This window comes from Trachurus japonicus, chromosome 23 (assembly GCF_045865225.1).
Source record: "Trachurus japonicus isolate A0001 chromosome 23, Traja_1.0".
Classification (NCBI taxonomy): domain Eukaryota; kingdom Metazoa; phylum Chordata; class Actinopteri; order Carangiformes; family Carangidae; genus Trachurus; species Trachurus japonicus.
The window spans coordinates 15,568,186-15,591,100 of NC_140929.1; the positions used below are offsets into that span (position 1 = coordinate 15,568,186).

General features: G+C 42.1%; 2 protein-coding genes across 2 annotated transcripts; one reads left to right on the plus strand and one right to left on the minus strand.

Moving 5' to 3' along the window:
• Positions 1 to 4,610: 4,610 nt before the first annotated feature.
• On the plus strand, positions 4,611 to 13,490 carry wnt7ba (wingless-type MMTV integration site family, member 7Ba). The gene is made up of 4 exons (XM_085768627.1): positions 4,611 to 4,969; positions 6,318 to 6,544; positions 9,889 to 10,160; positions 11,108 to 13,490. Exons 1-4 carry the CDS (start codon positions 4,887 to 4,889, stop codon positions 11,585 to 11,587), a joined length of 1,062 nt encoding a protein of 353 aa, XP_085624753.1. The 5' UTR covers positions 4,611 to 4,886; the 3' UTR covers positions 11,588 to 13,490.
• Positions 13,491 to 13,553: 63 nt separating this feature from the next.
• On the minus strand, positions 13,554 to 22,579 carry atxn10 (ataxin 10). Its single transcript, XM_085768626.1, has 11 exons — positions 22,378 to 22,579; positions 21,725 to 21,907; positions 21,333 to 21,418; positions 21,136 to 21,232; positions 20,884 to 21,048; positions 20,664 to 20,744; positions 20,250 to 20,406; positions 20,000 to 20,117; positions 19,434 to 19,618; positions 17,260 to 17,323; positions 13,554 to 15,687 (listed from the first exon to the last, which is right to left on the minus strand). The coding sequence occupies exons 1-11, from the start codon at positions 22,506 to 22,508 to the stop codon at positions 15,503 to 15,505; spliced, it is 1,452 nt and encodes a 483-aa protein (XP_085624752.1). The 5' UTR covers positions 22,509 to 22,579; the 3' UTR covers positions 13,554 to 15,502.
• Positions 22,580 to 22,915: the final 336 nt, after the last annotated feature.

Here is a 22,915-nt window from a genome sequence, read left to right on the forward strand (position 1 = left end):
GGATTTCTGGAGCTCAGCCAGAGTGACCTCTGGGCTATTGGTCACCTGTCTCCTCTGACTGCTTAGTTGTAGTAAGAGCTCAAAGATGAATAAGAGAAACTGAAGCTAAAAAGAAAATGTCACAGTGAAGGCTCTGAAAACTTATGTCAATGTGACATTTCAATTTTTCCTTTTTAATGAATTTGTAAACATTCTGATGAAGGGTGCTGTCTGGAGACTGATGAGGGGGAAATGGAATTAAATAATTGTAGCAAAACGCATGATGATGAAAAACATGATGGTAGTGACAGGGTCTAAATACTTTCTGAACGCGCAACCTTTGAATAGCTGTAAAGTATATAAACATTTTTAATGCTGACAATAAATAAATCTACTTAAAAAGTAATTTTCATAATAAATCTCTTTGTGTTTGTTTGCTATTGCCTGTTTAATCACAGTGTAAATGTGCAAGACTTTGACTGTTGGCTGTGTGGTGGGCTTTGGGTGTGCTTGTGTTTGCGTCCTTCTCAGTAATACTGATGACGGCAACAGTGCATTGGGTATTCTTTCAGTTATTATTCATTGTTATAGTTTAAGCTCTTGAGTTTTTCATTACTGTCTGGCTGGGAGAGAAAAAGTCCTTCTCTTCTACAATGTAATATCATTTAAACATTATTTCATTTCAATAGGAATAAATCATTTTTGATTTTTGTTTTCGAGCGCTTGTCATGTCATTAAAAGAATCTTTTGTAAGAGTTAAGGTCAAACAAGATGCTGTGTATTTGTTCAGTGTTGAATTTATGGAGCACAACGTATGACAACAAACATTAAACGTTGAATCTTGGTGAAATCCACTAGAATTACTGGTCATGTTGCTGGACATATGGTCACAATCTTCTTCTCTGTTCCTCAGTTACAGCACTGAATAACTGCCAGAAGTGTTTTTGCAGAACCTTATGATGTCACAGTGAAGCTGACCTTTGACCAGATATAATGTCACCACTTCATCATTTCATCGTATCAGCCATATGTTAAATTGTGTCATGGCTGGTGCATGGATTTGTGAGGCCACAGCGACCTTGACCTTTAACTACTGACCACTAGATTCCACTCGCTTCTTCATCGAGTCCAAGTGAATGTTTGGATTCAATTTGAAGACCTTTCCTTTAAGTTGTTAGGGAGCTATCACGTCCAGAAGAACAGGGCGTACGCACAGACCGATAAGCTGAAAACATAACGCGTCTTCTCTGCAGCTGACACCAGCATGGAGGCATAAAAATACCAAAGGATCAATGCATAAGTGGCAGGTTGTGGTGGCTGAGGCTGCAGCAGCTGCTTATAATGTTGGCGTGAAGTATTCAGCAGAGGACAGGTAAGGTCACACTACAACACTGACCGCAATAATGGAAAAGGACATGATATTGCATGCAGGTAATCATCACAAACTTGTCTTGGAAGTGGATGAGAAAGTGAGTGGGGACAGAAATGCATGCGTTAGTGAGAAGTGTCCGGTTATTATGGGCTGTACAGCCTCATGATGAATCTGACTGGAAGTCACTAGTCCGCTGATAACCACAACGGTGAATGAGCCAATAAATGAAGCAGCAGCTGATGCCAATCAGCTATAGTGGCTTTGGTGCTCAGCCTAAGGTTCAGTGTGCTTCCTGGAGTACTAATAGTTTTATCATCTGTTTCTCGAAACCACCAATGTAATACAAAATATCCCGATACTACGCTCTATTAATTTTTCCTGCTCAGCAGTCCATGAATTACTGCATGAATTTCTCCTGAAGTCACAGACTGCTGATGAGCTCTGCAGCACCTTCCCCTGCAGTTTGGGCTATGTGGGGATGGGTTGGGACTGCCAGCGCCTGACAAGTAAGTCCTGCTGCTGTAAAGAAAAGAAACGTCACTTAGGATGACTAATCAGGTGTTTACTATTATGATCAACAATCCCACGTTTCCTCGACAACCACTCAGGAACCCCGCTGAGGATTCTGGGCTCAGGGACAAGATAAGCGTAAAATCCCATACAGCCATAAAACATCATTATTAATCTGGACTTTTTAGGCTCCCGTCCAGCCTGAGGCCCCTCTGCGTCAGCGCTCCAGTCTCGCCCCCCTGCTCGTCTCCATGCCTGTCATTCATCACCGTAACGCGGATGATGCTATCAAAACCGTTTCTGTCAAAACTCTGACAGTTGTCCCGGGAGATTAAAAAAAAGACAAAAGTCATGTTAGTTTTACAGCCACTGTCATCACTGCGCTGATGTCCTGTGCAGCAGTAAAACAAATTCCTGCGCAGCCCCGCACTTCCCATGTCTCCCTGTTCACCTCGTCTTCTGCACAAAAATATGAAAAGAAACAGATATCGGTGTGCGAATGCCAGGACAGTGAGTGCACGCTGCTTAAGTGCTATCTTGGCTTTGGAAATTGTGGTTTAGGAGGATTATTTGGACAGAAAGAGAGGAGGGAGAGGGGGCGAGAAAGAGAGAGAGAGAGAGAGAGAGAGACAGAGGAACTGCAGTGAAAGTCATAGAGAACACACACAACACAAAGGGTTCTGGCCTCTGCTGCCCCGAGCCAGAGGTATTATCTGCTTGTTGTCCACTGGAATGGCTGTGAGATTGAGCTCCTGTGACGGGGGTTTCAACAACCAAGACCAATTTAGTGGCAAGGCTGCCTCTCATTCTCTGCAGCAGTGGGTACATATTCCACTGCAGCTATAGTTACACAGTCTGAGTGGGCACAAGGATCGGGCCAATCTTACAACAGCCAAAGAATGAAAGGTATTTTAGTCTTTTATTCTCCAAATCACTGCTATCTCTCAAAATGCTCTGCTGGCAGCTGCTGAGAATTTAAATTAAAAGGTTCATGTCCACAATACAACCCTCAATAATTTCCTAACAGAAGGTCCCACTTTTGTTCGGATGATTGATATCTCATTTTGGAACAAATTTTATTAATATTATCTCCTTGTGGTTATTTGCACAGCTCAAGTGAAGCTAAGAATGTCTCAATTTTCAGTCTCCAAAATGTCAACAACAAGCAAAGAAAATATGCACTTTGTCCTTGGTCCACTCTGTGAAGCAGACCTATAAAACGCCCCATCCTTTGAAGGTCCTTGGAACTGAACGGGACTGTCCCCTCCCATTGTACTTTTTTTAAACTGCACTTCAAAGTTCAGCAGCAAATAGGGCACTGTTTGCAGGGAACATCTTTAAAAGGAAGCAACAGCAAAAAATTCCTTTTGTGTTGCCCTCGTTGGCCTTTCCAACAAATTACACTTGGGCACCTCAAAGACTCCACACGGGTTTAACGAGGCTATTCACCACATAGAAGACTGTGACATATAGGGCAACTTTTCCTGTTGCTTTAAAAGGAAAAATGCTGTTAAAGACGTCTTTTTAAACTATCGCAAAGGGGAAAAAAAGCCTTATTCATCAAAAGCTTGATCAACTCTGACTTGCACTTCATGCATGTGTTTGAGGATCATGACAGTTTCCTTCATGTCACCACATGAGGGCGTATTGTTGGTGATACTACACCAGCAGAGCATACAGTATGAGCTGAGACCTCACAGTCTGATCAACTGACTGACTGAAGCATCTGCCCTCCTCAGGAGCCAATCAGCGACAATCTGAAGCTTCAGCACTGCAGAACTGAGGTCTGCACAGAAAAGGGGAGATTTTTTTTTCTCTTCACACATTCATTTTAGTCTCTAGTCGTCCGTATAGGGCTGCCGATAAAAATTATCAACATCATTTATTTGTTTGGTGATTGTTTTCTCATTGTCTCCTTCCTCATTGTTAAAAATGGCAATTATAATTCCCCACACTCCAATGTGCCTTATCCAATGGCCCAAAAACCAAATATATTCAGTTAAAATCCATATAAGACCATATTCAAGGCAAATTCTCACATCTGAGAAGTTGGATCCAATTATTTTTGGGGCATTTTTGCTAAAAATGTCATCAATTCAAGTCAATACATCCAAAAAATAATAAAATCCAACAGCTTTGCACAGTAATGTGTCCCACCCTTTTTTTCTCTCTCTCTCAGACATTATTCTATGTTATTTGAACACTTGAAAAATAAAACATATAGTCATGTGCAGCGTGATAAATATGTCAGGTGAAGTTACTGGGTGCCACTAGGATTCTCTGATTAGAGACGGAAATCCAAGTTAATTGATCAGGGTTGACAATAGTAGAGGGGAACGTTGACATGTTTTAATGTAAAATCCATAAAGGAACTTTTTGGGGCCAAGATGGTTTTAACTGTATCCAGAATATCATAGGTTTGTTCCCAGGCAGTGCTGGTGCTGAGAAAAAACAAAACAAATATTGACAGTTCAGATGTTCAGCAACTTTACCTGTTGTGATCAAGGCTGAGAGAGAGAGAGAGAGAGAGAGAGAGAGAGGTTGGGTGGAGGGGGTGAGGGAGGGGGGAGGGGGGCACTGTCTCCCACACTTCCAGTGCCACAACAGTCTCACTTTTGGAGACGTGAGCGACGCGTATCGGACATCCGGAACCCCGGCTGACCCCCCCTCCTCCCTCCCTCCCTCCTCCCTCCCTCCCCTCTTCTCTCTTTTCCCACCCAGTCCTCTATGAGCCCAGGTGGCAGAGCGCACTTCGGCCGAGGGATGCAGCCTCTCATCTCCAGCACATGGACAGCGGAGCTTGGAGCTGTCGCAGCGCGCCACGGCTGCACTAGCTGAAGACACCACCTCTGAACGGCGGGGAGAGAGAGACGACACTTGTGCCTTTTAAACTTCCCGGACGTCAGATTAAAAAAAGGGATTTATTTGTTCACACCTCATCCTCCTTTTTTTTTCTCTCCCCCCCTCTTCCATCTGTTTTTTCAAACCGCAAGAGCGCAGCACAAGTGGTGTTCAATGCGCAACCATGCTCATCATCTCGTCTCGCAGTGCGCTGCTGTCCGTCTACTACCCACAGATCTTCCTCATCCTCACCAGCGGTAGCTACCTGTAGGTTTCTTATCAATGTACTTGTTCAGTTCAATCGCCGCTCAGCTTGACTTTGAAGCTCACCTGACAGTGTGCAGGTGGCTCTTCCTTTACGCGCAAAATCAAATGGCCAATTACGCACCAGGAAATTGAATAGTCGCGTTAGATCGCGCGTGGCGGAGCTTAATGAGGTTGTTGCGGGGTTTTAATACGAGAGAATGTGAAACGTGCTTCTACAGCTTTTCAAATTTGCTGAATGGAAAATATGGATATAGGCTATTTTTTCTGTTTTTTCTTGTGGTTACATTTGGTTCTGGCGTGGCAGAGAGATGGATGGAAACGGAAAAAATGTAACTTGGAATATCCACTCAGCCAAAAGTTTGGAAACATTGGTAGGAAGTGCGTGACTTGTGTCGTTCAATCAACTTCATTTTTATTCCACAATGGAATCACAGACGACCACGGAACAAGGGCTGCAGGTTTTTTCCCTATAATATGAGCAGTAATGTCATTTTCATTCTAATATTGTGCCATAAATCCACAGCTTATTAAAAAAAAGTGCCTGCAGATTGGGTTGAATGAAGCCAATATTTAATCTACATGATTTTTTTTTACATGACTATAACGTGTGCAGCTGATGAGATAACCTGCTCTCATGGATTTACACATTACACCAGAGCCACTTTGTCATGGCAGCACCTGGTCAGACAAGTCCAATATGAAAGCAGCATATGGAAAAGAGTCATATTGGACTGATCCTCGCTCTCTCTATAGGAGCAGACCAATGTAATGAGCTCTTTCTTATGACATTCAAAGACCCAGGCCCTCACAAAGAGAATGATTGCTGCACCATACATGCTTCTCATTCATAACAAGGGCAGGTCCTGAAACCTAAAATAGCTGTGGTGGTTCATGTTTTCTGTAACAGACAGAGGGAGAGAGGGGCAGACAGAAATGAACTGGATTTAGTCCCATTTCTATAATTAACTATTGTTCTTTTTCATGTCTTTATGAAGGTCCATTAAAATACCTATAATGTGATCTGGGGTAAGGATGGATGACACAGAGTATACTCTTATTGTACCTTTCGATTTGGTCTTGTTTATCATCATTAATTTGTAAACTGGCGACTAAAATGAAAAGTTTGGTGAAACTTTAGTTTCTTGTAAATATGGTATTATTGTTTGGCCCAAATCAAGGATAGATAATGCTCAACTTAAATTCAGACTATATATAGAGTACGTTCACAGGTGAATCTTTGTTTTTCCGTTTCGTCTTCTGTTCTGCCTTCAGTGTTATCTATATGGCCTTGTAAAAACTGCTGCTGTTCTTTCTTCTGTCATTAATCTCCTTCTCTCCGTGCCTATAGGGCGCTGTCCTCGGTGGTAGCTCTGGGTGCAAACATCATCTGCAACAAGATACCGGGACTGGCCCCCCGTCAGAGGGCCCTCTGTCAGACTCGCCCCGACGCCATCATCGTCATCGGCGAAGGCGCTCAGTTGGGAATCAATGAGTGTCAGTACCAGTTCCGCTACGGCCGGTGGAACTGCTCAGCCCTGGGCGAGAGGACGGTCTTTGGACAAGAGCTGAGAGTAGGTCAGTCTGTTTGAAACTCAGATCTTAATGGTTTTACCTTAGGAAATCAGATGAGTGGAGTGAGTGATGGTAAGAAAGATGGTCCAAGGCCCCCAGAAGATTTCAATAACGTTTTGTGGGGTTCAAAGTTTTGTTTTGTTTTAGTAGATAGATGACAGGATATAAGGACAAAAACAGGAGATGACTTGTAACGAAGGTCCTCAGCTGGAATCAAACAAGGGATGATGGTCTTCAGAGACGCCCCAGGGGCAAAACTGGTTCTCACCTTTGTAAACACTAAGTGTAGGGAATCCCGGGGTTGTCCACATGTCCCAGACATTTCACAACACTTAGTCAGATTAGACTAAATGAGATGCAACCAGCAGGATGACAGGTACATAAACAAGAACAAGACCATCTGAGCAAAGCCTGAGCTGTGTGGCTTGGCTGTGATTTCCCATTCACAGAAACTGAAAGAGCCGAGCAGTGCTTTGACACCAGCCCGTCTTCTCATCTGTGTTGTATTGTTCTTCGACGTGTAAATCTCGTCAGTGACATAGAGGGGGAAAAAAAAAAAAAGCTGCAGCATAGCTCGACTCAAGCAGCGTGAAACAGACTTTGAGACGGGTGGCAAAACTTTAACGAAGACATTTCTGTTTTGCCGCGCAACCACAGTGAATTCTTGTGAAGACACACACAAAAAAAAGCCCCAACTCCAAAGGCTGTGCTAGCGTTCCCCAAAGAAAGTTCAATCTGGTTGATGTGTGGAACATCACTGTGCTCGCAACACACTGTCACAACAAAGCAGCCGTAAATGGATGGCGAAGTCTTCCCCTGTGAAGCCTCGTCTAAGGCCTATCTGGGTGTGCCATCTTCTCAAAGTATTTTTAACCACAGAAACTAACACATCTCCCTTGTTTTAGACAACATTCTTCACCGTTTCATTTCTCACAGAAGCCTGTTTGCTCCTAATGTGAACCTCTTATATAAATTGTATTTCAGTCCGAAATGTTTTGTTGCGGTCTTGCTGTGGGTTTGGATCCATGTTTAATCTAGCAGCTCTGGGAGCAATCACTTTCTTCTACACGGGAGACAGGGAGACAGACGTCTGGATCCCTTTATTTCTTTTGTCAGAGGAAATGTCTCTTTTCTCTTGTGGCGTGTAAACGAGCTTCGAGAGACACTTCGGGCCCAGCTACGTTCCCCCTGTCCTCTCTGTGTAGACAGCTTCGCCAAATAAGAATTAAGATTAAGGCTAAAACTAATTAGATCTGTCTAAAAACTAATTAGAGAGTTGTAGCTAACGGCGCAGAACGTGTCAGATTTCCAGGCATGTTCAGGGATACTTTGTAAAGCTGGTTAATTTTCTCATCCTATTCTTATCCATGTCTGCTTTTTTTTTTTTTTTTAAGGAAAAAATGTTAGACAAGGCCATACCCACCCCCCTACCCCCCCACCCCTTCTTGTGTCACACATATACCATCCGCCACTTCATTTGATTGACCTGCCAGGGCTGTGAACTCATTAAGCGTTGAGAAAGACCAGAGAGATTCATGCTAACCACTAATTGAAGTCAGCTCCAGCAGCTGGATGGCAACAATGGAACGCTGCATGCACGGCTGTACAATCAAAACAAATCACAGTGCGAGGAGATGGCTGTTTGGCTATTGCATGCGCCTGATGCCTTGAGAAATGCTCACCATACAATATATCTGAATGGGCCGTGGATTTAGCCTGATGAGAGAAGACTTCAGAGTTTGTTATGAGTTATGGACCGGGGGAACCGCAGGCCCGATGGTTTCAGCGAGTGAGTTTGTCAGGTTGGAAGGGAGCCATTAGAATCGCCTCTACAGAGACGCCATGCATTAATACTCTGGGCTGTTGAGGAGAATGAAGGCCCTGCATTATCCTGATTGGAGAGGGGGAATATCCTGTTACCGATTGTTGTGCCAATGAATTCACTTCCCCCCTCCACGCCATAAATATAAATGTGTTTATTCTGAAGTTCAAATGGTGACATACAAAGGCTTGGAAATGGGCATATCTCAGTCAGGCCTGGCCGCAGATTATTTCAACATGTAACACAGCGGTATCATTTGCTGTAATAATGTGGACCGCCTAAGACGGACACAGACTGACACTTAAGCCGCGTGAGAAATTCCATTGATGAAAAACATTAAGACAGCAACTCCACGAGTGCCGATCCAGAAAATAGCTCCTCCAGTCAGCCAGTAGATGTCACTTGTGTTTTCTTCACTATACAGATAATTGTTCTTACTGGAACTGAGTACTGATGCAGATCAGAGATATGACAGAAAGGAAAGAAATAGATATTATCAGATTATATCACACTCACCCGCACCATCACAATCTCTTATTGTAATTGACATTGAAAGGGATAGTGGGATTATTTCAGTTGAGGTGAAAGTGTAAAACTAGTCACTGCTATTGAGCAACAGGTACTTAATTACTTTTACAAACACATATAACCACAAAAGTGATCCTCCTCAGACCCTCCAATTCAGTGATGCACTTCAAACCAAGGCTTATCTTTCATTGAAGTCATCATCCGGAAATTAAGTACTGCACTAGAGTAAAGTTTGAGTTTTGCTCACAGGACACAGTTTCACCTTTCCCCTGTGTGATCAAAGATTATTTTTTACTAGTGTAGATCAGCCTGTATGGATTGACTGACAGTTTCCTCCGAATGCCATCACCCGTCAGTCATCCTGCCGTCATGCCTAATTATCTAGTTCCACTAATTTCACTATTTATAGCTGTTAATTATACAGAGTGAAGCAGACTTCCATCTGCACTCTACAGGTATTTGCTCAGGTTAAGCCACAGCGGATGGCCCAACTGGCTTGTTAGGGTGTTTCTGTTGATGTATTTAACACTGATTCTCAGGACTGTGCAAGTGTGTACAGATTCTGTGTAACTGACACATCTGTTATCCTCCTATTGGTCTTAGATGTGAGAAATTACATGTTCATCACTATTATAGGTTCATGAAGTTTAAGGAGGCCAAATAGCTCCAGCATAGCTTCTATAAGAGTTGATTTAGCTGTACCAGTGTGGAAGTACACGGCCTTTGGTGATTGAATATTAGTGTCGAGCTTAAGAAATGTTGGATCCTACATTTCACACTGCTTCAATTATTTTGTACCCAACATTTATAGTTTGGAACAGGGGCCCAGTGCTAAAAATATTGACTCTCAAGCCAAGACAACACTGAGCACTCCTTGTGACAAGAAAACAACATTTACATGTGTAAACTTAGTGCCGTATAAACAGCTAGAGCACTTTCATTATGCTACTTTCCTCTCCAAATCAGATTTATTCAGATCCCTCTCTATTCTCTTCAGGCAGCAGGGAGGCAGCATTCACATATGCCATCACTGCAGCTGGAGTTGCCCACGCAGTGACTGCAGCTTGTAGCCAAGGCAACCTGAGCCAGTGCGGCTGTGACCGAGAGAAGCAGGGCTACCACGACCAAGAGGAGGGCTGGAAGTGGGGAGGCTGCTCGGCTGACGTCAAGTACGGCGTGGAGTTCTCGCGGCGCTTCGTAGACGCCCGGGAGATCAAGAAAAACGCCCGTCGGCTGATGAACCTGCACAACAACGAGGCTGGGCGAAAGGTAATGCAAAAGTCTTGTACGCCACAGACTGTCCATGAGTATAAAAAAATATTTTTTAAGTTATTTATTATATATTTGTAACAGTAACTACATATGATTAAAAAAAACTCCTGTGCAGCAGAGTGTGGGTGGGTAAGTGTAACCGAGATGTAAGAGTTGGCAGATCCAGCTGCTAAATGTGGAGCTGTGCCACACTCCTAAACTTCATTGACTGAATTACTACACATCAAGTCAGGACAGAGGATATTATTGCAAGTCTCTCCCTCTTCCTTTCTCAGTTGCAGCACCAAAGACCACACTTCTGCACCAGCGCACACACTAAACCAACCAAATCCAAGAGCAAACTCCCACCAGAGTGTGATAGCAATTTAGGGTGCAGGGATTGTGTTGGGATGAGATGAGATGAAGTCATATTGTCTTGTGATCAAAATTTACCGACTATGAAATCAGTTATGTCAATATCGGGCTCAGTGTCAAGAGAAAGCAGTCACCTGTCAATCTGTCATGTGCGTCTGCAAAAATACAAATATTTTCAGATGACGCATTATAATATAAATCGGGCTGAGACCACAATGAAACTCTATCTGTGCACAGTTGCACAACAGTTCTGGTCAGTTTTCTCGGCCTGTCACGCCATTTTGTGGTCTGAAGAAAGGTAAAGTTAATTAGAGACTACAGTTTTTGGGGTATGAGTTATTTTCCCCAGGTTTTTGACATAAAGTTGGCACGCTGGTTCGTGTGCTGAAAGTTGAAATAGCCACAGAAAGCCCAGCTTACCAAAAGAGACAGATTTCAAGGGTATGCAATTACTATTAACTGTTTCAAATTCATGCCATGGACATATGAATTCAAAATGAAACAAAGTTAAAAATGTATGCGTTTCTCCTGCAGAATATATTTATAAATTTGGTTTATACTGACTGAACCTCTGTTCTATGTGTGATCAGATCCTTGAGGAGCGGATGAAGCTGGAGTGCAAGTGTCACGGTGTATCTGGTTCCTGCACCACCAAGACCTGCTGGATCACGCTGCCAAAGTTTAGAGAGATTGGTTACCTGCTGAAGGAACGCTACAGCGAAGCAGTTCAAGTAGAGCCCGTCCGGGCTTCGCGGCTCCGCCAGCCCTCCTTCCTACGGCTCAAAGAGGCCCGGGGCTACCAGAAGCCCACGGACACGGACCTGGTCTACCTGGAGCGCTCGCCCAACTACTGCGAGGAGGACACATCTACAGGAAGTACGGGGACAAGAGGCAGACTGTGCAACGGCACCTCGACCCACACAGACAGCTGTAACGTGATGTGCTGCGGCCGGGGATACAACACGCACCACTACACGCGTGTGTGGCAGTGCAACTGCAAGTTCCACTGGTGCTGTTTTGTGAAGTGCAACACCTGCAGTGAGAAATCAGAAGTTTTCACCTGCAAGTAGGGAACGAGGAATTGGGATCATGTGGCGAGGATGGGAAAACAGACAAAAGGGGTAGGGGTACGACAAAGTGGAATTTGAAGTGAAGGACTTGGAAGTATTTATTCAACATTTTGCACATCTTGACATCCTATTTGGAGTTCTTTGAAGCAAGGAAAGACAGACGTGAAATGGAACATGAGGTTTGGAGAGTTTGGGGAAAAACAAACATGAAGATTTCAGAAAAACATTTGCTTGCGTACTGGTGCGAAAACTGTGACATGATAAAAAACATGTTGCAGGTGAAAGGATTTGATCTTCTCTTATTTTCCTCCAGCAAAACAATACCTTGACAAGACAACATGACACAAAATGTAGCTCACGGATGTTGTGCAAGAGAGCGCAACGAGGAACTATCGAGAAGACTCGTTACACGCCAACTGGAAGCAAAGTGCTTTGGACTGCCATGAATGACGACCGGCTCCTGATGAAGACTGAAAGGTGGCAGTGGAATACGTTTAACTGTACGCTCACACTGTATTCTGTTTGAACACTGAAAATAAAACGAGATTATTTATGTAAAAATATCAAAACTTTCAAACTGTAAGTCTTACAGGACCGATAGCCAATTCAACTGCTCTATAATATTTTTCCTCTCTTTTATGATCTTCAATTGCTACTGATACATTTCAAGCTGGGAGTAACAGATTTATAGTTACATGGAGTCCCATTTTCAGCCACTAAAAATTCCTTTTTATATGTTTATACATTATCAGTGGTCAGTGGGGTATTTTGCTATATATAAATCCTTTTCTTTTGCACTCACATAGTCACATTCTTCCTTTTTTTTCTCCATTGGACATGAGTAATTTGGGGGGGCTGGTGCTGTCGAGTGCTGCTCTCATGGACATATTCCCCCTCAGGGCCCAGACCCTTTGTTACACAAAGAGCCAAAGAGGCAGAAACCACTGGCATACTATTTTAAGCATCCAACTTGTCAGTTTCAGCGGCACTTCCAATCCTGACTGCGTTCATTGTCTTGTTTTCAGAGGGCTCTTGACTTCTGAGAAAAGCATGTAAGCCTCAGTGGAACCCCATAGAGGTGCAATCATGTTCAGATACATCCAACATTCCCATGAACGGCAGAGACGTGGAATTCCACATCGTGGCCTCTGCTTACACAAGGCCTTCCAGCGCGGTTTAGGCCTGCCTGGGTGGATGGCATGTGCCCCAACCACACAGAAGGGGGTATGAGAGGATCAAAGGCCTCCAAGCTATTTTTGGACAGCACCCTTAATGTATTCAGAAATGTTTATTTAGGCTTTATATAACTTACAAAACAATTTGAAGAGTATATTTTTATATGAGGAACGTGGCACTTTATGTCATTTATAGATGGAAAACAAAGTCACTATTTACCAGTGTTTCTAATGTCATTGTATTCAGATTTGAGAGCTATAAATTATTTGGAATTTATGTCTTTGATCAAAGTTCCTAAATTGTAAATACTCCATGTGTTTTATCGCAGTAGCCCAGATTGTCTATATCGATGCGATCCGCTACAATTCAAAGTAGCTCCTAAAAGTTGAGGGATTCATTAAAGCATTGGAAAGTCCAGAAAAATCTTGTGGAAACCACTGTCAAGTATTTGATTTAATACATGGAAGTTGCTAATACATAGTACATTGGACGTTTCAGTAAAAAGGTAAATGTGCATCTTAGATTGAGGAGTTTCTGTGTTTCCAGTTGTCTTAATAGCGCTTTCAGTGACAAGGAGCAACTCTTTGCTTCCTAAAAGTATAGTTATATATAACTTAAACACAGATAATTTAAGTTTATTTGTTCTGTGGCTAAAACAAAGTCTGCATCACTTACAAAAATGGACAGTTGTATTTTTTCCTTTTTTACCAATAAAAATCTGAGCATCCTTTTAATGCCTCTTGAGTTTTATGTAATATATTAGCATTATTAAAATCATTACAAAAAGCTGTTTGTCACACATAGTACTTTATTAGACATTATGTAAACATATCATTTGAACCATTAGAATGAAGCATGTACTTTACACCCTGACAATGTGTTTTTGCTTTAGGTAAATATCAAACCAGAAGGCACAAATACAAAATAGTAGAGGCCTATGGAATAAATCGCTGATATGGGAAACAGAAGAACTTCTGGCCTTGACTGATGTGGTACTAATGTGTTAGGAGGTGAACAGACTACCATGGCCATGCCACCTCATTCAGCCCGGCTGACTCGCACAGCCTCTTTCCTGTGGGGCTGAAAAGCATTGCAGCCAGCCAGTCGAGCGCAAGTAACAGCTGTTTTGTTAGCTGTCTGAAATCCTGGGGACCGGAACCACATAAGCTCCCTTCACTATGCCGACGGATTGAGGGGAGAGTCCAGCCGATTGTTTCAATACATTTTGTCATTAAAAATCAGAGGCAGAGCAAACAGGGTGGAGCAGGGTGTGGGCAGGCCCGTAAAGCGCTGTATTGTTGAGGTGTCAGGACTGTTCAGCTTATCCAGCAACAGGAGGAGCAGGGAGGGATGTCATTCTGCAAACTAATGCTTCTGGTCTGATTCACTCACTCATTCACTCACTCACTCTTCGGACGTACACTTTCAGTATGCTCTCAACCACTGACTACTGATCCAGTGTCACTGATCAACAGAAGAAGCACAAGCACACACGCACATGCACGTACAGCTCGATATGAAGGAGAGTATTTACGGAATCCTAAAAATAATCTATGCAGTCAGGTAAAGGTCAAAAATAGCTCAGAGCAGGTAGAAGCAGTCCAAGGTGTAAAATATAAACTCCAAGTTGTGAGTTTATAGACAGTTAATGATCTATGATGCATGCCATTAGCTGTCATGCCTTATTTATCTACAGTACTGTGCAATAGGACAGAAACAGAGGAAGAGTTAGATGACGAAGAGTAAGATGAAAATTCATTATGAGGTGAGTGTAAAACTCATTGCTGTTGTTGCCTTAAGACAAGAAGTACTGCAAAAGCAAAAGCAAGCAGAGCTACAGCTACAAGCTCATGCTCTACCGATGGTTTTTAGACTACAAAACATGCATTGTTTATTAGTTTTAGTGTTGAAGTTAGCATTAAGACATTCTTAGATTAATATATTTATTATTATTTATATTATGTCAATTTAAATTAGCAGGTATTCAAAGCATCTGAACGAGGAAAAAAAATCTTTGTCTCTCTGGCAAAGACACCGCCATTTAATTAGGTAAGGCGGTGAGGGGGTTGATTATATCATGTTTTGGTCATTCTCTGTTTCACAGTTACTGCAGAAGTCACTATGGGCCTGGAATTAAACCTCCACCCCTGCTGGTAACATCAGTGTCAGTGAAAAGTGAAAAGCCCGAACACTGTGGTGCTCTTTGTCTTTGGATTAAACCGCAAAGCATAAGCCCTGCCAAAAGGTACCAGCATGTGCTCGTCTCTCCCAGACTCTTCATTTCCCAGACTCAGGTCAACACAGAACAAGAGCTTCTAACGGTCTGACCTCTACTTTTGTACCAGGGGGACCCCATGGGCCTTTTGTTCATCAAGAATACCAATGGTCCCTCTGAGCATGATTATAAATATAACGGAGGTAGAAAAGTAAGTTTTACATACTCTTCTGATAGAAATGTCTGATTCAAAGTACTTCTTTGCTTTCTATTCTGGCAGTGTGGCTGTCAGTTTTTTTCTGGACAGGCACAAAACATGTGTTTGACAGAGGATGAGACATTCACCCTCAAATGAAGCTTACTACTAGTACTAGCTAACAATAAGGAGGCTGGGAGCACTATAGGCGTACATGTTCACACAAGCGCATGCACATGTACGCATTTCCCTTATAGACAATTATTTCACATGAAAACCTGCTTGTGAGTTGAGGATCTCCTTTCTCCTGGCTCCTTCTCCCAGGTTTTTATGAGTCTTTCCTCGTGGGTTTGAGCAGCAGGCTTCCATCTCGCTCCTCCACCAGGAAGCCCAGCTCCCTGAGTGCAGAGTAGTCGGCAGGGCCTTGGCGCTCCAGGTCAGCGACCAGTTTCTGGTTCGTCGCGTTGTTTTCTAAGAGGTTCCTGATGGCGAAGATGGCCCACTGGCTGATGACTGAAGATCTTGAGTTAAAGTCAAAACCACTGTGATTGATACAGGCTGTGGTTCTTTCTGGTATTTTATAAACATGTCAATGGTTAAAAAATACTAAAACAGCTAATAACTAATAGCTTAAGTTCAAGAAGGAAGTTGTGATATATGATTTATTATGTCCCTGTACTGATTCAAGTAACGCTCCCACTTCGAACCAATTTCATCTTCCTTTACGTTGTAAAACATAATGTATGCTTTTTAGATAATCACATTTTTAAAAACTGCATAAATACAAAGGACAGTTAAGTGGAGACTTAACAATAAAAACGAGTAACATATGCCAAAGGTTTCCAGTGTCTAACTCAAGATGTTATGCTCTTGAGAGCCAGGTATTTTGCCTTTGGTCACTGAGTAAGCAGAGAGCCCAACAAACAAACGAGTTTCGCAGACAGGTTACGTTTTGTGATAAAAAACATTCTCAACTCACCCCTCTCTAGTTTCATGCAAAGTCCAATAAACTTTTTTGTTTGACAGTCTCTCTGATCAGAAACAAATGCTGACACCTACATGAAAATACAGTGGAAGGGGTGGGCAGCGTGTGTGTATGTAAGCATATACAGAGGCATGAGGACAAAGGCTTGGCTCAGACCATTGACCTGGGTAAAAGACAGTCTGGCACAGTGCCCTCTTCAGGAATCTAATACCAACTGGTAACAGGAAGCCCAGAGGGGCAACTCAGTGGCTGCATAAGAGTACACTCTGTGAGGGCACTACTTACAGTATGTACACTAAGTACATATGAACATTTCCTCCAGTTCAAGGTCATTATCATCTGGTCCACAGCCAAGTTGTTACAGTAACAGTATCTACATTTACAGCACAGAGGTGCCACAATATAACAGCAGATTAGTGCAATGTAATGCAAATCAATACTTCAATAAAATCATATCTCAGTGAATCTTACACTGTTCTGTTTTTGTTGACAATGGGTCAAAGAGATTTTGAGTGGAAAGCAGTTTTAGAGGCCATAATTAGTGGTGTTGTTGAATTAAGTTTTGTCATTGAGAAGTGTTAAAATATTGTATATTGTAATATAGTGGGGGCTGATAAAACATATCAAAATGCAATCTAATACAAAAGCACCACTGTGGTCTAAATAATTACCATAGTACTGATTTAATGCCTCTGACACAGTGTCAAGAAAAACAATATTATACACAAAGCAGCTCCAGTGTACTAAACAAACTCCGCTTGAGCGCTTCTCCAAACAAAGTAGCATTTACAAGCAGACCGACAACGACTGCATCCCATCAGTTGACACTGTTGACCAGCTGCAGGCAAAGATGAACTGAAAGATGGTGAGCAGGGGCCATGTTCAAATTTCAGCAAGTGCACACACACTGCAGTGATCAAGGCTTGATGCAGCAGTTATTTTTGGTTGCAGACTCACTAACCTCCCTGTGTAAACACACCAAATTCAGTCCCAAAGTGCCAGAATACAGGACAAATGTACTTATATGACCTCCAAACAAACTTGACATACATTTACACAAACACAGATGTGTCTCCATTTCCAGATCAGACAAAGGATACAAGGGTTGTTGCTGTCTATGTTGCAGTTGTCCAAGATGAGGGGGATGCCTTCCAGTTCTCTCACCTGTGGAGAGCAGTATATTGTTATATGTGGATCACACTTCATTTTCAATGACAGCATTTGCTATTGCAGACATCATATTATAAAACAAATGGACCTAAAGTTATTGACAGATTTGCTTTACTCAAGTGTTTTTTGACATTATTTACTTTTCCCACTCAATGTATCAAGCCACTCCATATTGATTGGTCTATGGATAAGAAAATTCAGGTTTTTATAACCATTTTCAAAGTAATAGGTGAGAGCAATATTAAAAAGGACAAAGAGATTTTGCTTTTCACCACACAAATCTGATGGTCTGAAAAAGCAAACATACCACAAGCGTAGATTGCCCATTCTTTGTGAAAACAGATAAAGTTCTCATCAGTACTATTCAAATCTTACACATAAACATTTCAGGGAATTGTAGGATTTGGTCAAGCAGAGTAGTCTAGCCAGAAATCACTGTTTTAAGAGAAAACAAACGAAGTTCCAATTCATTAAGGAAAGAAATTCTTTTAACCTAAGTGTCCCTGTCCTTAGCAGAGCCTCAGGTCCATGCAAAAGCAGCAGTGTGGTTGTGGTTCAGTCTGCGACCATCACAACAGGGTGATCTGCTCTGCATCATTTGTCTGATTCTATAGGCTTAATTATTGTCTTTGCTTGCTGTTGCCCTCCTCTTGCCATTGTGGTTTCTCTTCAAATATATTGGTGGGAGCACCAGCACACCACCAAGTGCTGAGTTTCAGAAAATGGAAATGTCATTTCAACTGTCAAAGAAACAAAGTCCACTAGCACAAGCACCCAGGTCTGCGTTTTCCACTTTCAGGACGACTGTCTGAAGTTGCTTATATTATGTCCAAACCCATACAGAGATGAATAACAAGCCACTGTACCCTGACTTCAGTCCGGTGCATGCAGTTCAGTGCTTTGCATGCACATCTTAAATTACAATCTCTCCCAAAGGTGAACAGAATGACATTTGGTTTACTGGAAGAGATCTTAGTGAAAACAGATATGGGGTGATTTCTGACCACTGACAGACCACAGATCAGCATCCATAAATATTATAGAGAGGCCAGTTGAGGGTGGCCATCCCACAGGCATTCCACAAATCTGTTTCTATTAAGTAGGACTGAGTCTATAATGTGCCATAGATAGAGGCCAACTCCTCCCTATTCACTTTATCTGTTTTTCATGTTAATAGCGAGATGCTGACAGATGGCGATGGAGACAAACTGATAAAACACGAGGGAGGGAATGTTTCACATTTCAGTGCAAAACCAAGCTGCTGTGCTGAAAGAACTGGTAAGCCTACAGCCATAGGAACACACAACCTCATGCTCCATTAGATATTACACTAATTGTGCTCCTCAGTTCCTCTCAGTCCTCTGGAGATCATGTGGTTTGGTAGTACAACAGTCCATTTTTCAGAACCAGCAGTTTAAAGATGCAACTTCAGTGTAGAGACAGGTCTGTAAAATCGAGACAATGATGGCCTCTTCTTGACCGTTGACCCCACTGTGTTAGATGGATTAAGGTGCTCACTACATTTCAAGAGGCCCCACATCCGATCAGTAGAAGGACCCAGTGGATTAGGAAAATGTGGAAGAAAAAATACCAACTGTAAAATAGAGTCACTAATAAGAAACTGTCTAAATCACAAATAAATTTCCTTTGCTGGAATTCCTTTTTTTTTTTTTTTTTTTTAAATCATAAACACTTAACACAACCATAACTTATAAACAAAAGGGGAAAATGAACACTTACATTTAAGCCCAAAAGCAGCAAAGATTTAACACTGTTCCTTAAAAAGTGACCAACAATTAACACATTTTAATATTTGTTTATGGTTGATGTTCTTTAAAATAACTACCAACTTTTGAACTAAAATATCTTTTTTTTTGGCTTTGATACATTACAATTGCAATGTTTTTTTAACCCCAGAGCAGGAGATTTCATGCATATTTAAGGATAAAGAACAAACTAATAAAAACATGTTCTTATTTTTTAACCTGCACAGAAAATCTGTATAAACTCTAATTTGATTTGTTTGGGCTATGTGGGTTATGTCCACATGTTTAACTTTAGGCATATTAATTGACAATCATTCATGCAGCCATCCATTTCAAACCTTGTTCTGGTTGTTAGCATTGCTGTAACAGAGGTTTCCTATCAGCCGGATGAGGTGAGCCTTGAAGCTGATGACAGGGGAATGGGAAGAAATGTCTCCATCTCCACTGAGGGAGGAGAAGTTCTGAGCAGCGCTGAAAATGTTCTTACTGGCCTTCCCTATGGCATGTACCTGCTCCAGGAGCTCTGTAGTGAAAAAGCAAAAGGGTAAAAAGCAGAAACTGGTGAAAAAGAGAAAAAACACACATAAATTATCTCAATCTTAAATTTAAACTACTAAAGCCAATTACAGATTAAGAGGGAATTTGATTTCTAGATAAATTTACTTTAGACAAGTTGTTCTAGCCATGTTTGGACTTGGTTGGGTCTTTTATCGCCTGTCAGCATGGAGGAAGACTGTGTGCAGGAATTGTATTTCTGTGGCTGATTTGATGAGAATCTGGATCTTGCACAGCACAGAGAGCCTATGGTGTATGACATATTTACCCTGAGACAGCCAAACTGGACCCACAGACTCCATTTGTGGATCCGATCAGTGAGGTTATGTGAGTATGTGTTTTCGTTTACCAACAGTGGTCACTAGAAGGTCAGGGTGGTCCTGTAGGAACATGAACTGCCTGTGGTCTGAGGTCATCTCACAAAGAACGTCCAGCGCACTAATTACTGTCAGTGCCTCCTGCAGGACCTATAAGGGATTACAACCAACAGGTGTCGGTCACACTGAAAGGATGTGCTCTTAAAATAATACTAAAAGAAGATTGAGAAAACGTTTTACATAGTTCAGGTCAAAGTTCTTAGGGATCTGGTTTATCTGTACCTCATCATTGGAAGCAGAACCAGTAGCAAGTGAAAGCACAGCTCCACAACCTTTCTGGAAGGAATTAGCCAGGAAACGAGCTACACTAGATGGGATGCCACACTCCTCGGAGTCATCCTCTCTCAGCTGGGCAAATAGAAGCTCTAGAAGAGTAAGTCTGAAAAACACACATCTGTTAGACACATCTAGAGTACCTTTCAGTATTAAACACCAGTTTTCTGGGTAATATTCTGTGACAGGTAACCTTTCTGTACACTTGATGATATTCTGCTGTATCACAATCAATTATTAAAAGGACTTGTCTAGATTGTGATTCAATAAAACCGTCTTTATCAGCATGCCATTTTCTGTAAAGGAGATGTTGGTCCATCATATTCTTGTTTATGCATCTGTTTGTAGTAAAAAGTAAATTACCTCTCATGGTGAGACATCCCTGAGTACATGCTCTCCACCAGAGCTGAAGACTTGAGGAAATGTTGGGTTGCAATGAGAACCCTGTAAATTCAGAAATAGCAAATAAAAACGTTTATTATGATTAATTAGTTATTACCAGATATAAGTAATACCATTAAATGACACAGATTTTTGACTCTTTGTACACAGATTACATGCATTCAAACACACACACACTTACGTCCAGTCCAGATCAGGCTGAGTCCTACAGAGCTCCATCACCTTGAGTGCCAGCTCAATTTTGCTGGGCTCTGACAGCTCTTCCACCTTCGCTTCATCCAGACATGTGTGGAGCACCATGGATGCATAGTTCACCGTCTTCTCATCATCAGAACTGAGCAGTTGCCTGTTGACACATGGCCGGGTTGACTCATTGTGAGGGGAAAGGAGGGTAGTTTAAATTATATCGGTTTTTACTAATATTACAACTTACAGGAGAAGATTTGGGAAGCTCAGCTGCCAGATGTCGTCTTTACACAATTGGTTTCCCACAGCTAAGTTGCCAAGGAACTGGATCCCACAGCGGAGGGCTGTACAATGCGGAATAATTAATATGAATAGGTTAACATTAAAAAGTTAAAATATGAAGATCAACTGATATTATTAGGGGTGGAATGACCAAGGACTTACGTTCATATACGGCATCTCTGCTCTCCATATTTGTGTTCAGAAGGAAACTCAGAATTTTGAGGGATACATCAACAAACCCAAGCTCCCTAGATGAAAAAGAGTATTACATTATGTTGTGCATTATGTATTATTAGATGCTTCTTTTTGACAGGCTGCTGGAAATAATCTTAACACATATAACACAATCTAATATAATAACGTTGTAATACAGCCAACAATTTTGCATTTTTTATCAGACTGTCTCATAGTCTACTTTTTGAGACCATAGGATTATAAGTCAAAAAACATATGACAATTATTTAACAAAAACAGTTTCTGTAGCTGATGTTCATCTTGACCATTCATTATTCTGTGTCACCATCTCAATGACACATCACTGTGTCTTCAAATACCTGAGCAGAGTCTGGTTGCGTGTGCTCTGGACACAGGAGTTCCTCTGGGCCCTGAAGCACTCAGCAATCAACTGCAGCTGCAGGGCGGCAGACTCATCGTCTCCGTCGGCGGTCTGCAGGTCATCACTGAGCCTGGTCAGGACCTCATGAAGACGGGAAAACGCCTGCACCTCCACGGCATCCCTGGAAACATAGAGTTCACCAAAAAAAAGAGGCAACAAATGGGAGAAATGTCCAGTGAAAACAACATTTAAACTGCAGGCACAGGTGTAGCTAGCAACATTGTTAATTGCCCCTTTCAGTTTCAATTATTGCTATGATAATTAGTTCCACCTGTGTTTTTGCTGCTATGACAATTCAAAATGTCTGCTATGAAAATATTACTGTCGTCATTGTCATCATGTGTAGCGGGGAAGCCTCTTTGCATTTATATCTGTAAACTCACCATATTGCTGAATATATTCTCAAACCTACATTTTAAGTAAGTTAACACGGTGACAGAATAAAACTGGCCTAATTAAGACATGACAATGGGCCAGTCCGCTGATATTTGACACTACGTTGTCAACGGCTGTTACTTCAGGCTAGCTTAGCCGGTGAGCTAACACCCTCGGTTTCCGTTCTCAAAAAGCAGTGAATGACATTGTCCGTACCTGTACTGCCTGTCCCGTAACGCAGTTGTGAACGTTTTCAATGCCTGTAGGTGCTCAGGGCAGTGGTTTTCATTCAAAATATCAGCGATAGACGCTAAAAGGTCCAGGTTGCTGTTGGTGTCTGCTGCCATGTTTCCCCTGCTTCATGCGTAATGGGCAGGACGTCCGGAGGAATCTCTGACACGTGATTGGTTGAAATCAGGGCGAGGGCGGAGTCAAAGCATGTGCTGCTGTTTTCACACAGCTTCACTGCTGCTGGATCATGCAGTATGCCTACTCAAGAGTAGGAAGAAATTAGTTGGTATTGTCTCTCATTTGAAGTAGTTATAGCTATTTATTTGTTTCAAATTAGTAGTAAGTATATTAGTAAGATACTCTCAGCCCCAAACTGAGTCTGTCTGGGCCAAAACGCTGCTCAAACTATTGTTACATCTGTGTAGGCTACAGTAGCCTATGTGAATGTGTGTGTACAACTGTCATGTGACTGCGGCTGCGACCAGCACTTTTTAAGACCAAGCCAAATTCCCTCTTTGAAAAC

Bases quoted from the DNA above. Each gene is read 5' to 3' on its own strand.
- wnt7ba (XM_085768627.1), top strand. From the start codon at position 4,887: ATGCTCATCATCTCGTCTCGCAGTGCGCTGCTGTCCGTCTACTACCCA. The intron at 4,970-6,317 runs GTAGGTTTCTTA...CCGTGCCTATAG, and splicing joins CTCACCAGCGGTAGCTACCT to GGCGCTGTCCTCGGTGGTAG. The intron at 10,161-11,107 runs GTAATGCAAAAG...ATGTGTGATCAG, and splicing joins ACAACGAGGCTGGGCGAAAG to ATCCTTGAGGAGCGGATGAA.
- atxn10 (XM_085768626.1), bottom strand. From the start codon at position 22,508: ATGGCAGCAGACACCAACAGCAACCTGGACCTTTTAGCGTCTATCGCT. The intron at 20,407-20,663 runs GTAATTTACTTT...TGTGTTTTTCAG, and splicing joins GGGATGTCTCACCATGAGAG to ACTTACTCTTCTAGAGCTTC. The intron at 20,118-20,249 runs GTACAGATAAAC...AATCCCTTATAG, and splicing joins GTTCTGCTTCCAATGATGAG to GTCCTGCAGGAGGCACTGAC.